The sequence below is a fragment of the Cyanistes caeruleus genome, chromosome 8 (genome assembly GCF_971803275.1).
Source record: "Cyanistes caeruleus chromosome 8, bCyaCae1.hap1.1, whole genome shotgun sequence".
In the NCBI taxonomy this organism is placed as follows: domain Eukaryota; kingdom Metazoa; phylum Chordata; class Aves; order Passeriformes; family Paridae; genus Cyanistes; species Cyanistes caeruleus.
The window spans coordinates 33,191,031-33,209,429 of record NC_141708.1 but is presented as its reverse complement, the minus strand read 5'-3'; the positions used below and the strand labels follow the sequence as shown (position 1 = coordinate 33,209,429).

The 18,399-nt window shown below is 39.3% G+C and overlaps 1 protein-coding gene across 1 annotated transcript; it reads right to left on the bottom strand.

Moving 5' to 3' along the window:
- Positions 1-1,832: 1,832 nt before the first annotated feature.
- On the bottom strand, positions 1,833-18,167 carry REEP3 (receptor accessory protein 3). Its single transcript, XM_086900578.1, has 6 exons — positions 18,066-18,167; positions 17,450-17,570; positions 16,039-16,152; positions 6,812-6,959; positions 2,839-2,990; positions 1,833-2,094 (listed from the first exon to the last, which is right to left on the bottom strand). The coding sequence occupies exons 1-6, from the start codon at positions 18,131-18,133 to the stop codon at positions 2,038-2,040; spliced, it is 660 nt and encodes a 219-aa protein (XP_086756704.1). The 5' UTR covers positions 18,134-18,167; the 3' UTR covers positions 1,833-2,037.
- Positions 18,168-18,399: the final 232 nt, after the last annotated feature.

Below are 18,399 nucleotides of genomic sequence, written 5' to 3'. Positions count from 1 at the left end.
AGTGTCCATCTCAGGCCCTGGTTAGTCTACTATTCAGAGACTGGTGAGATGCAAATACAAGAGCTCTAGGTTCCTTAATTTCTTATGTACCTTAACATACAGACAAGCCTCAGGGAAACAGATGAGAAGCACAAACACTCCTGGGGCAGAAGCCCCACACTCCCAGGGAGGTTTTTTTTTTGATCACTTCTTGCCTACATCTCCTTAGAAAAGCTGGATAACTAGGTACAGTTTTGTTTAGGGGATGGGAGTTTTGCACTGTATTCATTTGGGAGACAGCAGCCTTCCTGTCTTCTGGTATCAAACTGTGTTTCTGAGTTAAGTATTACAAACTTCATCCTTTTAATCACACATGGCCTGCTGGGACTTCTCACTAAAGCACCGAGGTTCCTCAGAGATGCTCTAAGTGCTGTTGCATTTTGAGCACAGCTTTGCACATGGCTTGCAGACATTTCCCACAGCTAGACAGCAACAACACCAACAGCAGATGATTGTCAATACCTGGGGGAAGGTCTGAGGATTGAAGTCAGAGATCCAAGGATATGAGGAATCCATGCTATGTTCTCTTTGAGGCAAGTCACAAGGTCTGTCCCAAAGATACATAATAAACTACTATCTGCAAGAAATGGGTTGTTTCTCCCTAAAGCCACAGTAGAATATAGTAACACAGAAAATTAGAATCAGTCTAATTCTCAGAACTGCAGAAAATAATACCAAAGGTGACCTAAAAAAGTAATTTTGACAAATCACTGCATTGAAAGTCATTTCAAAATTAATCTCTGTGTAGATATGCCATGGGATTCTAGGTTATAAAATGATTGACTAAATCAACTAGATCTTTAGAAGAAGCTATTTATATGCAAATATTTTAGTAATAACTTTAGCAATAAAAAAAAAGTACTACACAGACCATCTTAGAATCCACATATAGTATGAAATATACACTCATACATGTTCTAAAGTACATATATATATAAATATATTTTTTCTTAAAGCAGTGTAGAGCAAAACTAAACCAGGGCCTGACTAACCTATCATATATGACTTTACGGCAGCATGACTTGAACACACAGCTCATGGGCTGATAAGATCCCTGAGGTGCATCACTGGAATTGCTACAAGTTTTACTTGCCACAATTTTAACCAAAATCTGACTTAAATCATGTTATATCTCTTTAGATGGAGGAAGACAGACACAAACAAAACAACCCACAAACAAAAAAAAAAACAACCCCAAAACCACAAAACCTACACAGCCCAGTAATACATAGAAAGGCACCTGATAATGTCATTAGTAGCAGATATCTACAGCATCCTAAGTGTACTTAAGGAATCAAGATGAATTTTAAAAATATCATGAAATACAAGAATTGCTGCCATTCAAAATGTAACTCTAGCCTATGTAGCAAGTCACTAAAATGATGTGCAGTTGTAAATCATTAAGAGTGTGCAAAACTATATAGTTTTGCATAAAGTGCTGTATGTACCCCAGTTTGCTAAGCTTGGCAATATGACACAAAATGATGAAGTTAAGGATGTATCCTACCTACCTCATCTTTCCTTTTCCTTTCCCACCATCACCCACTGTCTTTTAAACTGTACATTTAAAAATTACAAAAAGGCCTTTTCAGGAATTGTAGTTCAGAAAAATGTTTCAAGTATATTTATCTTTCAGTGTAAACTTGGGGACACTATGGTTCAATTTTCACAAGCTCTACATACTTACAGCTTCTTTTAATTCAGTCTGATTTGCAATTATTTCAATCTGTTCAATACCTCTGGCAAAGGAGTATTTCCTATTACTCCTATTTAAGGAGTGCTGAAATCCATGCTGTAACTTGTCCAGATTTAAATCTAAACATGACACAATTATAGAAAAACAGAGTAATACTTTATCTGATCACTTGGGCTCACAAAACCAAGTCCTACCATATCTGTCCATACAGACTCATTCTAGGCATTGTACACAGATCTTTAACACTTGAATTCAAGTTACTATAGTACAGCAGTTTCTCTTGCAGGAATTGTGCAGTACACTTAAAAGTATACAACGGGTCTCTTCTTTACTCTGTATTTTAGTGATCCGTATCGTATCTGAGGGGAAAAACAAAATTATAATGAAGTACTGAGTCACATGAAACGGAAATATGATTCACCTCCCCACTAATCCTGTTTAGCAAATGTCTTCCAATGTGCTTTGGACACCCAGTTTCACTAAGAGAATCTACCTATGACTGAATAAGATAAAGTTTCAACAGAATTGGGCAAGAAGAGTAAGTATCAATTGTTTTCCTGGAATGACCCAAAAACTTTTATGAGACTTCACAGAGATTTATACTGGAGTATCTTTAAATTTTGTGATGCATGCACTAGGATGCTAACTAGGATCTTCTCTTTGTAGATCACAAAGAGTCAGGCTGTTTGTCTATGGCAACTAAAAAATTCTGAATATTCTTTATCTATTAAACAGCAGATGTTTAAGTGTGCACAACACACAGATAATATTATTGTTATCCATACCCCTTTCAAGGCGAACACTTCCTGAAATTAGGCTTGGTGGTGCCAAAATTAGCATTTCAAACACAGAGTCTGTTTCATCTCCTCTCCCTTGCTCCTTGCTTCATTAATTTCATACATATATTTCCCCTAAACACTCCAAACTACAAAAGCTCCAAACTTAAATATTGTTGTCACATGCTTTCTTCCCCATTTAGCATTCTGGAACCCAGTTATTGTTGACAACTTCTCCAATATTAAAAATAAAAATAAATTTCTGCACTATGAATAATGCCAATATACACTGAAAGAACAAACTCAATTAACCAGGATTATACTTGCCTCTTTACGGCCTTTAATAGTTTTCACAGATTTCATACTCTGAGTTCTGCAAAGGCCTTTCTGAGCAAACATTTCATCCTCTGAATGTGTCCCCTCCATCTCTTCATCTGTTTTATCATCTCCAGGATTTTTTTCCAGTGGGGTCTTGTAACCTTTAGAAAAAAAATATTTTAAAAATAGTAGCTGTAACTTTTTGACTTCTAAGAAAGCAGTGATTTTTATCTTGATTTATGCTTTTAGATGATGTGCTTATTTCAAAACAGAAACATCTACTTTGCCACGAGTTTGGTACTTCTAATCCTGCCACTTGGTTCCACAGGTATGTAATGCAGTGCTTCTTCAGTTGTCAAGACTGAAATCACAAGTTTGCTGACATCTTCTACTTTACACTGAACTGCAAAAACTTTAGTGATCATCTAAAGAAGTACATAAGATTTTAGGACACAATCCACATGAGAAGGTGGTTACACTTATAATAAACCTTTAAAGATCCCTCCCAATACAAACCATTTGATGACTTGCATTCATAGGATCTTTCTTCATACACTCATCCTCCTGCATTTTTAATACCAAAGTTTCTTTCATTTCGGTAACACACCAAAGTACTGTTAACATACTACAAAACCAGGACCAAGATTATTACCTAAGACTCTCACTAGAGGGCACTAACTGCTTAAAAATACACTCCGAAAGCTCCTTGGGGTCCAGCAGCCCCGAATCTCCACCACAAACCTATCGCAAAGCTACCAAATCCAGTCTGATTCCTTCCTCCACTGAACACTCCTTTTATCCCAGAATCTACTGGCTGTAACACTCAGGAACACCTTTTAGACTCTAAACCAAATTTTATCAATGACCTGTGTACATTTTATCTTAGGCCGATATTTTATTTAGGCTTATCTAATTTTTTTCATCATTTTTTTCCCTAGAAATTAGAATCACATCATCCATTCCACAGCTACTTGAGACAAACATTCGGTCATTCTCTTCTGCCATTTTAGAGGCAACATGTCTCTGCTTCCAGTACAGTTTCAATTAATCTTTTTCAATACAGAAGATTTGAATCACATCTCTTTCTCTGTTTCAGAGTAGCAGTGTTTGCAGTGACACCAATACTTTTTTATCTGCATTTGTAATACCTGATGCATCGGCATCCCATCTGCCTTTTCCACAGCAAGAGCACTGCCAGCTCAGCATCATCCTACAATCCACATCCTACAACTAGGCCTTTTAAATCAATTTGCACAGAACTCCTGGCCCAGACAAAAAATAAGATCCAGCTCAGCACAAGAGAATATTGCTACACAGTGTTCCTAAATCTATGTGTACTTTTGATCTTTTTTAAGTTCCTAATGCTGAAGAAAATTCAAAGAAAACATGAAAGGTGTATGCTAGATGAGACCAGGACCAGAAAAAATTCATTAAGTTCAACTAGCTGTAAGAAAGCTTTTTGACATTTGAGATTGAATCTCACAATCGGTGATTATTTATATAGTATAAACTGAAGAATTTTTTAAAAAAAATTAGAGCATTTTTAAGCTATTTCAGATAGGTAAATAATGCTCTCTTACTGAGGAACAGATCCTGCACGACAGCTGCAGTGACATTATCTCTAGTGCAGCTCTTTGTGAATTCTTGGCTTTCTCTCCAGCCAGAGGCTCCAGTTCACACTGCCCTGCACAGGATACCTTCTGGAAACTCCAATTCAGATTAGGTCCCTTCAGCTGGTCACCTATTCCTTAGAATGGGCTAGCACACTATTCATGAAATTCCTTGGACCCCACAAATGCTATCCCTCCCCAAAATGGAGGGATGAGAAGGAATGACAGTCTTAAGTGAAAAGAAATAGCCCAGACCCACTTCTTTTGTGGGAAACAGCAGTTCCTATACATCACAGTCTTGCTATTTAAAAATTACGTAGTTACCAGACCTTCATCAAAACCTCCCTTCAAGCATCACAAGCTCAAGGGCAAAGTGATGATGACAATAACAGTATATGTAACATAATAATGAAATAATACTATCTTTCAACAAAACCATATATTGATCACCACACACCATCTTCTGAGTGTTAATAGACATCGGTCTATTATGATAACTTGATGCCTTTATTATTCGTATCATCATATACAATTTTACATTTTGATCTATTACTACAAACCTGGTGTTGTGGTTTTAAAGCAGTAACTAAAAAATCACTAGAAAACTTACTTATTTCTTGCTGTGAGATGTGGATTAGAACAAGAGCAAAACAGGCTTAAAACTTAAAAGGAATAAAGAAAGTTTATTAACAAAAACTACAAGAATAAGAAACCAGAATAAAACCTCCAGAACAACCCTTTTCTGCCTCACTACCCAACCATTCCCTTCTTCACATGACAACATAGAGACAAAAAAACTCTTTTGTTTAAAACAGTCCCAATTCTTGCTAGAGTTTTTTCATCAGTCTTTGTAGAGAAACAGAAGTCTTCTTCTGCTATCTATGGAGTTTCTCACAAGAAAACTATTTCTTTTATAGCTTTTTATTTCTCTGATGCCAGCTGCCTGGAAATTCTGCCATCGGTTCTCTCCTCTCGTTTCACATCACTCTGAGGTGTGTTATGCGTCAAATGAGTCTAGGGATGTCATTTTTAAGGATGAGTTATTCAAAGGCAAAAGTTCTCTTCATGTGTCTCTGTGAGCTACTCTGGAAACAGAAGTGTTCTCTTTGCCTCTTAAAGGCTGCAAATCTTCAACTATTACTTCTCCCCCTCTGTTCCAGCATCTCACAGTACCACAACCACTTCACTATTTGCTCAAAATCCTCACTTTGAAACACTCCATTCCTCCCAATATACTGTCATGAATTAAAGGAGTTTTTTTCAGAACACTACTGTTCATCTCCATAGCTTTAACAGAAAAATATTTCAGCTTATTAAAGCATCTTCTTCTTTCTCTACCTCCTCTGAGGCTTAATTCCTTTCTTCACTATCTTTGATAGTTTATAGGGTCTCTTTTACATGCTGATCACTTTCTCTCTCTGGAAAAAAGGATTAATCTGCAAGTCTCATCTGGGTAATGAAAGGGTTAAAATCTTGCCCAGGCCTGGTAGGTGGTTCTGTTATCTCTGCCAGAGCGGCGGCTAGAGCTGTCTGCGATGGCCTCTCCTTACTTGGCAGTCTCTGGTAAAACTCAGCAGTGGCAGAAACAGCAGCCGAGCCGGGGGAACTGGCCTGACCCGGCCTGGGCCTGCTCACCTCCCCGCCACTCCCCTCCGTGGCCTTGTCTGGCCTGCTGTGGGGGAGGAGGAGGCTGAGCCGGAACCTGTTACCTCTTCAAAAGTCAGAAACCAAAGAGAACAAGAAATTCTCGGGTTTAGGTCTTAAAGTAGGTGTTCACAGGTTGATCTCACTTTTCAATGGTCAAAACCACTGTCAGTTCTCAGAAATAGCTAGTTATTGGTCGGAGAAAAAACTCCCATCAGCCTCCAGCAGTTTTAACTTCCCTAGCTCTCAAAGCTAATATTAAAGGTGAAGAACTTAACAGATATATATAAAGCAGGAGATTGGGAATACTAGTATCATAAAGTCACCCCAGGACACCTGGTGAAGTAATTTCTATTAATTTTCTCTTTTATTTACTGAGCTTCCATATGTTTTCATGTTTAATTTCTTTTACATTTGTCACAGAAACACTACTTAATTATATAACATTTGACTTCCAATTAAGTTTTACTTTGGTAATAAATTCTTGTTGCCAATTGACAATGACAAGGAGTAATGAATACAGTGTGATTACACTGGGAGTGGATGAGAGAAGAAAGTAATTCAGGAAGAATTGAACTGCCATAATTTACTTTGAGTGTACTCTGTTTAAGTCTACTGGAGTTCTTTGAGGCCTTTTCCATTTAGAAAGAGGGTAAATGTATTTCTGCTCTTCCACTTTTGCTTTGGGTGAATTGTTCTTTTAGGCAGGGAAAAGAAAAGATACATACCTGAAGATTCACTTGCAGAGGCTCTGGTTTTCTTTTTAGCTTCTGGCAATGTCTGATAAGGTCTCTGTCCAACAGACTCATCTCCTTGTATAGTAGTCAAATCATGCATACTGAAACTTCTCAGTTTCTCAGTTATTGCACCTTGGCTCTGAAATACAACAACAGTATCTTCGGAAACCAGGCAGAGGTTTAACTTTGCTGCTCAGCTTGGGTTAAGATGTTTAAGCCCATGCTTCCTTGCTGCACAACAAAATACATTGAAGATACACATGCAGCTGCTTTACATCTGATTTAGGTATTACTTTTACCCATGCTTAACTGTACATTGCTTGCAGATGACAAAGTTACACAAGCTAGCAGCTTAATTACAAATGCTGCACTTCACTTCTTTAATCAGAGCAAAAAAAGACGTGGGTGAGGGCAAGTGTTTAAAAGAAACACACATCAGAAATGTTAACTTCAAACATAGCAGCTCAAAGTAGCATGACAGTAACACCTGCATTTTAAAGAGTATGGTGGGAGATAGTTTTCTTCTGCTATTTTATATTTTATCCTCCACAAATCTGAATAAAGTGAAGGAGAAACATGTTAAAAATACACTCTGTAACATTAATTCAAATAACTGAGAAACTGGCAGCACTACAAAAAGAGCTCCAGTTGACAGAAACTTGAAACTACAAACCAAAGAGGTCCAGCCTGGACTACAGGATAGCAAGTTCTCTTACTAGTATAGCTTTACTGACATAATACCAATGCAAAATCGAATGCTACACAGGAGAATAGTTAATCACATATGAACATTAAGTATTCCTTCTCCAATTGTCTTCACTTCTTTTCTGTATGGAACATATGGAAATTTCCCTGTTGGAAAGAAAGGTCATCCAGCAGCTCTTTCATCTTACATTAGATGATGTTACTACTAAAGCATTAAAGATAAATTTATTACACAAGCAACTAAAAGAATATGACCACGAGTAAAGTACTCAAAGTCATGTTAAAATAACACCAAATTCTTCCCTCTCTGGCATAAGGCAAAAAATAACCATTTTAGGGAAAGGTTAACAAGCCTGTGCATGAATTCCACTTCAAGCAAGTGTTAAAATAGTTAATTTCATTCTTACAAATGAAGATTTTAAGTAAAATTCTTTGTTTGATCAGCATGTTAGCTAGCAGGAGCAGAAACCTGGGTACAATTCCATACAACTTTTTCTGCAACAGCACCAGCAGAAGGCAATTCTGGTGTTGCTGGCCACAGCCGTTTGTTCCCGCACTTATGACAACAACTGTTTGCCATTGGTAGACCAGCATACTGAATTATTCCATGCTAAGAATAGCCATGTAAAGTGAAGAGACAATTGAATGAAAGCTATTTGAGTTTGCTTGGGTACCAAAGGGCAGGAGGGAAAAGTGGCTGAAACCTAATTTTAATTTTCTAATGACTAGCTATTAGTACAATATATAAAATTAACATAGTGAACAGAGTGCTATTTAAGCACAAGAAACCTATTATAATTCTTACTCCACCATTCATACATTGTCACCAAACAATAACAAAGAAAAGGTTTCTTGTGAGAGAAGTAGGAGCCTTAACTTTTCTCTCTCTTTCTACAAACTTGTATGATTACTCAGTTCTCAAAAACTTAAGTACAGCTTGCCTTTGAGTTAAAAATGCCCTATGAATGCTGTACAGTGTCTGTATTAAAGGTTATAGAAATTCTGAAGTTATGGATGCTAAATCTGAACCACAGTGCCTGTACAAATTGCAGGCCGCATGGCTCCTCAGGCTGCCTGAGAAAATAGCCTGAGAAAAATATGAGAAGGAATTAAAACAATTCTCAGGGACACTAAACAGCCTTGCAGATGTTGTTTTGCAGTCTCTTGTTTTCCCTTGCAGGAGGGAGTCAGAGGGGTTGTGTGCCACTGACCAATGATGGTGATGTAGCACTTTGTTAACCAATAAGAGTTTCTTTTCTGTACTTTCCACATATCTGTCTATAAGACAGGCCTGAAGTAATAAACTAAGGAATTCTCGTGTTGTGACTCCCTTGAGAGTTCAGTGTCATTCTTTCTAGCCGTTCCTAATCGGAACGACATATGGTGACCCGGATGTGATGTTGAACCGACCCCTGAGGTCCGGTAACCCGACGTGAAGTGCAGCCGACCCCCGAGGTCAGAAAGCAACTGACGTGACATCTGCTAATCCCCTGAGAGTAAGCAGCGAGCGGGAAAAAGCCAGCCCTTCCCCCTAGAGGGGTAAGTAGAATTCTCCCAGGCTTTCCTAGAGGAAGCTGGTTCTGGAAACCAGCAGGATAGTGGAGCCCTGCCGGTGAGCGGGCTTGGAACAGCCTACCTTGGTAAAGCAGAGCTCAAAATCCCGGTCTGAGCCGATAGCGTGTGCATAATTGCATTCGCGGAGCCGCCAAGATAAAGTCCTCATAATGGAGAACTGTACTTCAGCTGATGAACAGCTTGCCTACCTTGCATGGCAGGATGCCCTGCCCTGCATGGGACTCAGTGTTTCTGAAGATGCCATGCGTGCTTTATTTCAGTGGGTGAAAGAGCAAGGTTTTGATATAACTATGGACAATGCCTTTGATCTCGAACTTTGGCTGTCGATAAAGAACCATTTATAGTCGGAATTCATTAACGGAGATATCAGCGTGTGTAGCCTGGCAGCCACCTAGGAAGTGCTTTTTAAAGCGCTGAAACGGAGCCAGTCTGAGGACAGCGAAACCGGGATGAGAAACTTTGATGCCAGGGGTGCCTCCTTTGTACAAAATGAGAAACTGAGAGATAAGACCGTAGATGAGCAGCGTAGCGCTCCCGCGGCTCTGCCCGGACCCTTAGAGAACTTTAACCACGGGCAGGAACAGTTTGCGAACCAGAGATCTCCCTCTCCAGAAAAGTTTGAGCGCCCGTCACCCACGGAGCTGAGCGCGCGGGCTTTGCCAACGGGAAAGCGGCAGGCAAGCAGAGACTGCCCGCCTCCGCCTGTGCCACCCGCAAAGCCTCCGCCGGCGCCAAAAGCGCCACCGCCGGCAGCCGCAGAACCTCCTTTCTCCAGCCCCTCTGCGCTGTCCGAGCTTCTTCCTTCTGTGCCACGAACAGAAGCGCAGACACCCCCGCTGCGGCCCATCCGAGGTGCCGGCGGAGAAGCGGCGGGGGGGGGAGAGGGGGAGAGCCCAGGCCTCCCCTGCGCTCTCCCACGCTCCAGCAGAGAGGCGCGGGGGGGGGGGAGGGGAGCGAGCCTCGCTCCCCCCGTGCGCGCCTGCGCGACCCGCGCATCCGCGAATCCGCACTCACCTCGCGCTCGCCCACACTCCAGCAAAGAAATGGCGGGGGAGAGGAGCGAACCTCGTTCCCCCCGCGCTCGCCGGCCGGCACCGCGTCATGTGCAGACCGTGCTGCGGGAGCCGGGCCGAGCTCCGCCGGCCCTGTGCTGTCGGGTTCTTCTCCTGCGAGCCCAAGTGTTCCCGCGGGACAGGGCTGGGGTGCCGCGAGCGGTGCCCCGGCCGGAGCGTGTCACCCCCGCCTTCCACTTTGTTAACCAATAAGAGTTTCTTTTCTGTACTTTCCACGTATCTGTCTATAAGACAGGCCTGAAGCGATAAACTAAGGAATTCTCGTGTTGTGACTCCCTTGAGAGTCCAGTGTCGTTCTTTCTAGCCATTCCCAATCGGAACGACACTGAAGTCAAATTGATTTCCCCAAAATGGCTTAAGACAGGTCTCCTAAGGTTCCTCCTAAGGCAGAAAAAATCCTGCCCTTCCACTACTCCACTTCTTGCACTGAAAAGCATTTCAAGTAAAATACATCAGGAACCAGCTATACTTTATCAGCTGCTAGGACATGGAGAAGAAGACTGGAGAAAGAACTGCTTCTTTTGACAAGTAACAGCTTACAGTATATACATTACTCTGCTATAGCATAAAGACTGTTCATCAGTCCATGTCCAATGCTTGAAGAGGACTTAAGTCTCAGTCGCTGAATGCTGGTGAATATGTAAAATGGGCCTAGTTGGTTCACAGCAGAATCCATACAAATTCAGCACAATTCCACCCACCAAATGTGAAGAGTCTACTTAAAATAGTGACAGAAGCTGGTTTTGGCCAGCAGCAGAAGTATAGAAAGACACTTGTTTAGTTGCCCAGAAAGTTCATTCATCATGTGATATACTACAAAAAGACATTTGGAAATTGTATAGCAACTAAACATAACAACTAAAATACTAAGAATTCACATTACAAGCCTGTAGCTCTTATTTCACTGTAGATAAAGGACTAGATCCAAGCTAGGAACATTCAGCCCTATTTTCAGGTGAAGCTTTTGCATACAGAATTTTGTTTTTCAAAGGGAAAAAAAAAGTCAAGTATATGCCATAAAATAACATTGTGCCCTTAACCAAACTGCATGGTTGAGCTGGAGCTCCTGTGGTGCCTCAGAGAGGACGTAAATGGGCCCTTCGTTTCAGAACTACTTGCCAAGATGGAAAGTTTTACTCAAGTTACACACAGTTACACACAGAAAACATTGAGAAGTTTGAAAGGATATGTATACAAATAAAGATGCAGTACACGTGCCTGAGAGTCACAGTAGGAATGGGAGTTGCACAACAACTGGACAGTCCCCATCACACATACTAACCCTATGTAGATACTCCCTACAGTGCCTCCAGTCTCTATCCCACCCCTGGGAACATCCAGTCTAGCCAAATCAAGATTGATATCTACTTTAACTCCACTGCATAGACTGAAGGACAAATTCAAGGTGTTCTGTGGGAGTGTACATATCACTGGGCTCACACTGCATGTAAGACTTAAGATTCTTCCACCCCCATGCCCAAAAGCAGCTGTTAATTGCTTTCTGCTGAAGCAAAGCATTCTGTGAAGATCTGGATTACTATCAGCTTAGGATAAAAGTCTGGCTGAAAAATATTAAATTCTTTCCTACTGCAGGAAATGTGTGATTAAATGTTCTCCACTGCAGGAAATGTGAGACTAACATTCACATTTAAAATAATGCTTTAAGAGCTTTGATATTTTGTTTGAAAGGTCAGAGTTACAGCTTGAAAGCAACATGTTTGCCCTAAAAACTGAAATTCAGTTGTAGGTGGAGCTGAAGAGGACCTCCTGCTTCCACTCCCATGCCATGGATATGGCAGAAGCTGCCAGCTCTCCCCAGATATACACACTCCAAGATGCTGCTCAGGAGAAGATGGCAGAGCAGTTACCACTGGTGGCCTGTTATACTGACAGTTCCTGCCAGTAAGGAAGGTATACATTAGGTTGCACTCAGGCCAGAGGCTGGTGACTAAATTACAGCATAAAAGATTGAGACACATATATTTACAATGCCAGGGGAAGAAAAAAAAAATTCAAAAAAAATCACACAACTTAGCACTAAAATTTCTATGTATGCAGACACTGAAGAGGGATGAACTGTGAAGTCTGTGTGTTGTCTTAAAGAAAATGCAAGTCTTTGAGAATGATTTTTCTTCATCATTCAATAGCATTTCCTAAAACATACTAACCATTTTTTGGAGTCCACATTCATTAACAGTGACCAATGTGACCAATTAAAGTCATAATATGTTTTTAAATCAATTTTTAAAAATAAATCAAGCCTATTTAAGGGTCTCCTTTCAAGACTACTTAGCCTCTGGTATGTTATTAGTATGCAGTCTCATCAGCTGACCCTCATAAATGAAATTCCATTTTCTATTCTGTTATTGAGCATGTGCTTTTACAGTCTGTATGCTTAACCCAGGGGAGTAAACAAACACCACTTTGTCTGCCTCAGGGACTCTTTGTTCTTTAAATTGGACTTGCACCCCCCACTGGCTAGGATCACTGACAGAAGCTGCCTGCCTCCCTTGGACAAGTTCTCAATGGACTCTACAGCATGCAGTACCCACATTCTCAGCTGTTCTCTCCCTGATCCAATCCAAGCTAACAGGGAATGACTTCTGTTCCCTCTCAGCCTGGAGAGGGACTCCTGTCCCGTGAATGACCTCTGCAGCATGACAGGCTGTTCCAGCAGGAAGGAGGATGAAAGCAGTACTGCTCCCCATAGTGATACTGGCTGTGTGCCACAGCTGGCTGCAAGATACCTCCTTCCTCTGCCATGTCCTGAGTGGGAACAAGGGGAAGTGTGAGCAAGGCCAGGAGAATAACACTCAATTAGCAAAAGGGCAGCAGATTCAGGATGACTAGAACACATTCAGAAAACACAGCCCTCAAAACATATTATCATCACCAATAACACTTTACAAATTAACACTATTTGTGTAACTCCATAAGCTGTGAAATACCCCCAGAGTATTTCACAGCTTAATTAGCAGTCCCCCTGCTCATAATGATAAAGACACCAGATTTCACTAGTAGCTCAAGAAATCTGAATGCATGGGTTGGCAGAAATTGAAACACAGAGGTAAGCATCATCTCAGAAGACCTGAAAAACGGAGGAGTATGAGATGTATCCAAGTATGAGATGTAGCACTGGAACCTAAGTGCTGTGAATATAATTCCCCCAAATCCATAATCAACTGAGCTATTGAGGTATCTTGTTTTTGATTCCTTAACTAATAAAAATTTCCTTATATACAAATTCAGCACAGACTATCATCTCTAAATTTCCTGAAATCAGGATTTTACAAAGATTTGTTTTCTGACATGCTTATTTAACACTATTTTGCTAATGTATTTAGTAGGTTTTGAAACACTACATTTTATATGACCAGTGGCTAACTAGTACCAGCTAAAAATACAGCATGAGAATGTAAGCTATAAGTCAATACTCTTGCCAAATACATTTAAATTTAACTATAGGGGAGAGGGTTTAAATCTATGTCAAATTTCAGTAGACTCACCTGGCCGGCTGCTCCAACCTCCCTAACAGAGCCAGCAAGCCTTTTAATGGTAATCCCCTATTCCTTTGACAACCCTTGAAGAAAATCACTCTCTCCCACATTTGATATTCAAAATATTTCAGCAAGTTTCCAAGCCATTTTTAACACCCTCCTAAAGTCACTATAAGCAGTTTTCTTGGGCACTTTAGTGTCTTTTGACATAGGTTTAATCTTGCACATGTTTAGCCTCTCCCCCTCTCCTAATTTGAGATCTGCTATGTCAGAATAAGCATGTGTGCTCTATTTAAAAAAAAAAAAAAAAAAGAATAGTGATGAAAGTGTGTCCTGATCCCACTACTTCAATTCAATTCCTGAAATCATATAGCATGCTCCACCAGCTCTTGGTGAAGGGATAATAATTTCACCTGCTAGAGGCAGCAATTAACTCTTGAAAAACAGGGAACAAAATTAAGAACGCATGCATTGTGTCCATTTGCTTGCATGAAGCAGGCATGCTCAGCATTTTGGAATGACAAACATAAGAGGCTTAACATGCCAAAATAAAGATTTTATTTATTTTATTTCAATGAGTCTTCTCTTTCATCTGTTTAAAAATCGTGCCTATTTTAGGTCTTGGTATTGTGGTGGGTTTTTTTCCCAAGCATCTGATCTGCACTGAACTAATTCTGTACAAATATTCATGAGCGTGTTTAACAAGTTTTAACAAAAAGAGCAGGCATCTTGCGAGTCACAGCTGAATAGCAATGAAGTCTAAACATAGACATTTCAGAAAAAGTTATTCATTATTTCAGAAAAAATTGAGCAGATATTGGTGTTATTTATTTTACAGTACTTCAGTTACACCCTAAAAGTTAACAAAGAAATATCCAACCATAGCCAAACATGAAGAACACACACAAATCATAGGAATCCTTACAGGCGCTTCTTGTAATAAATTTGTAATGCAAAGAACTTGAATTTTAGCATTTAGCAATTAAACTTTATTTCCCCATAGAGCACTTTGGGTGTTTTTTTGTTTGTTGGGTTTCCTTGGCTTGTTTAAATAACCTATTTTCACTCTGGATACTTTAATTCTTTTGGAGGTGCATTCTATTGCATTCAAAATTATTTCATGTCTTAAGGCATTATTAAGAATTTGAATAATGAAGAAGAAACCCACAGTGATCAAATGCAATCACTTTCTCAGTATTTTAGGCTCATTATGACCATATTTTAAAACAAAAAGTTACAATGCTATACCACCCACATGCATCTTTAAGAACAGAGAAAATGAGCAAACAAGATATACATGACTACTTTTCCAAAGCTTTTTGAGGTAGCATGTAAAAGTGTATTTTTTAGGAATGTCTTTTATTTATAATGCAGAAAGTTCACATAGAAGCCCAGACATTTAAGTTAATGCCAGCTGTACATACTCGACTTTGACAGGCAGGGATCTCTTCGTTGTTTTCTGTTATCTACAGACAGTGTTCAGGTTTTCAGTGCTGTTACTATGAGCACAATGGTTCCATTTATTCCCAGGAAGAAATTAATCATGATTGCCTTAAACCTGTGGTTTCACTTGGACATACAACTTTTTCTCTCTATCCCTTTTATTTTTATTTTTATTTTTTTTTTGTGTGTGTGTGTGTGTTTTGGTTTGAATTACTATTAGGTAGGATACACATTGTCTGAAGTATATTCCTTTCAGTGGTGCACAAATTGGTTACAATCTTACATATTAGCCTGTATTTTGTCTTTCTAGACCCAGAGCCCTCTGAAATATTAAAGGTAGTGAATTTTTGCAGGAAGGTAATCAAGGAAAAATGACAGATTACTTCATAATTTAATGGCAAATCCATGGCAAAGCAAATGTATTCTAAACACCAATAGGCAGGTTTATGCTTAGCATAATAATTTAATAATTCACTCAAGTTGCAAACAGGTTAATTGTGTCAAGATAATTTTTATCCATGGTAGTAGTCCTTCATGCCTAAATTCATTATGTGGCATTACCTCAGGATGATTGGAGAAAAACAGCAGAAAAGCCAGAAGTTCTTTAAAAAGTGTGTTTATCAGTAAGAAAGCACAACACAGACAGAAAAGAAACAATGGACATCTATGTTAAAAGCCTGCACAGAAAACTGAATGGTAACTTTTGAATTTAGAGTAAACCGATCCTCAAGAAATAACTGCAAGCCATCTTAAACAAAAAACCAACAAACGTACTATGAGAAGAGGGCTGCAAGCCTTTAATTGTGTCCCAGGATTTCAATACACTTGCAGAATTTATCTTTTTTATATAAGAGTGGTAAATCCCCAGTGCAATGACACTGTTTGATATCAAGCTCAAAAGCAATTAATGCAAGCAGAAACTTACCTTTACAGCTGCTGTCACTGCAGCAGTTGCTGCCAAATTCAACCCCTGCCTTCCAAAATTCACCATGGTCTCATAGCCTCTTTCTTTGGCTTGGACAATGTACTCATCAATCTCCTAAAAGAAAAACGTATTTAAATTTTAGAGGGCTGTTCATAAGAGAGCAAAGTTACCCCACAGTATTATTTTCCCATCAGTAAAGGAAGACAGAAAAAATATTTAAGAAAATATTTAATGGGATATATCTTTGTATACAGGTGTTTTATTCATTACAACTCTCTCATTTAAAAAATTATTATATGTGGTCAAACAAGAAGATAAAGTACATCACTTCAGTGCAGCTCAGAAACGTTGCAAAATGTTCCTTAGAGAGTGTAAGCTTAACTTGTTGGACAGAAGTTTTTCAAGAAATATCATGCATTTCAAGAAATAACATCATCTTACATGAAGAACTCAGTCAGCTTCCTAGAAAGGTAGAGTCAACTTGCAAAGAACTTCCAAACCCACAGCTTTGAAATAGTTAAGTACCAAGGACAAAACAGTTACGACATTTATCTCCAGCTCTGGTAAATGCCTGGAGTTGAAGATAAAGACTGCAAGGTACTTTCCAATAGTTTGCAGAGTACAGGGAAGTATCCCTCTAGCTCACAAAGTTGCAAGTTGTTTATTGCACAACATTCAGAATGTCAAGATACTTGCTCTGTTCCTATCAGTGACAGTCTTACTACCTGCTTTACCTAATAAAGGCCAAGCCTAGCACTGACCTTCAGGAATGCTCTTTTCTGTAGTGTGAGGTTTCTCAGTGCTTGTCTTCAGACCTTTGCTAATTGCTCTTTCCCCTAATCCAAACAGGATGCTGAAAAAGAGCTAAGCAGAGCTGTGTCCCTGTCATACTTTGATTAAAGCAAACCATCTTCTGGCTATTTTTATGTTTGGGTATTTACTGCTGCAGACTGGTTTACCCTTTAAACAAGTCTCTCCTCTTGTCAGTTTGCAAACCAAAAAAAGTCATTGATGTCAATCATCCTGAGAAGTGTTATTCCTCATTTATGCTAGAAAAAAATGTTAACATTAACAGCTTTCAGTAAAGCTGTGTTCATACATTCACATGCTTGCAGTAGAAAGTTAAACTGCTTCACTTCCACTTAACTGGGCTCCTCAGAGTGCATCAAGTAGAGCAGGGAACACGAAACGCTCATGTTAATAGGAAGCAGGACCTGGTCTACTCAGGCAAGTTAAACAAAAGCATAGACATGGACAATCATGTGCACTTGCTTCCGCTAGTCCAAATTCATGCTGCCTGGCAAGACAGTAACAGGCTGCTCTGCTCTTATACTGTATCTAGCAACAGCTTTTATTTCAGCATATGTTGTTTCCATATTAGGCATTAGAAATCTGAGAAGTTATTTCTTACCCTTTCTTTAGAAGAAAACAGTGGGTGGAGGAATTTTCTGTAGATTAAACTTGTCCCTCTAGTATATGGGGAAAGGAGCCAGATAACAAAAGCTATCTTCAATTCATAGTACAGTGGAAACCTACATACAAGTTAAAGGTTGCACAAAATCAACAACTGCAGTAGAAAATGCACAGTAACTAATCTTTATAAAGAGATCTATTTAAAAAACACAATTATATTAGCATTTAGGATTCTTCAAATACAAGAAGTTACATCAGACAAAAATTAAATGAGTTACGAATTTATGGACTGTCATTTAAGCAATCAAAACAGTTAATATGCTTGTTTTTCATTATATATTCCTACACAGAGAAATTCTAGGCCGTCCTTATAAGAGTTTCATTCTCGTATTCAGTTTCTACAGTGGAGCTAGAAATGTTATAATCCCTACTTCAAGTAACAGTGTATAGCAAATTTGAAAGCAGATGCTGTTCATCTATGCACCGAGATCTTTTCCTGTAAAATGGGCTATTAAATTAACATGACTTCTTTATATAAAATAAATCAATACAACTCAAAAAACATCAGAAACAAATATAGTTTCCTCTATAGTTCATAAAAAGCAGGGTCTTACCAAGAGACTGTTAGGTCAGTTATCGTTTCAGTAACTGTATAAAGAGCACACACAATCCAGTACATCATCCAGCGAACCTGAAAATTAAAATAGCATCTTCACTAAGAGCTTTAATTTCACTTTTAGACATAATATACTATACACAATACAGTTTTTTCAGAGTTAGCACAGCAAGACATTCAACAGTATCTCAGTCTTCATAAACCAGGTATCAGGTGAAATGATCAGGTGAAGATTCAAAAAGATTTCTGTTCATAAGTAGGATTGGTGGCAGCTGCAACAAGCTCACTGAAATGGCTGTGTCACCAGGATCACAAGCTCACATAGGCTGATT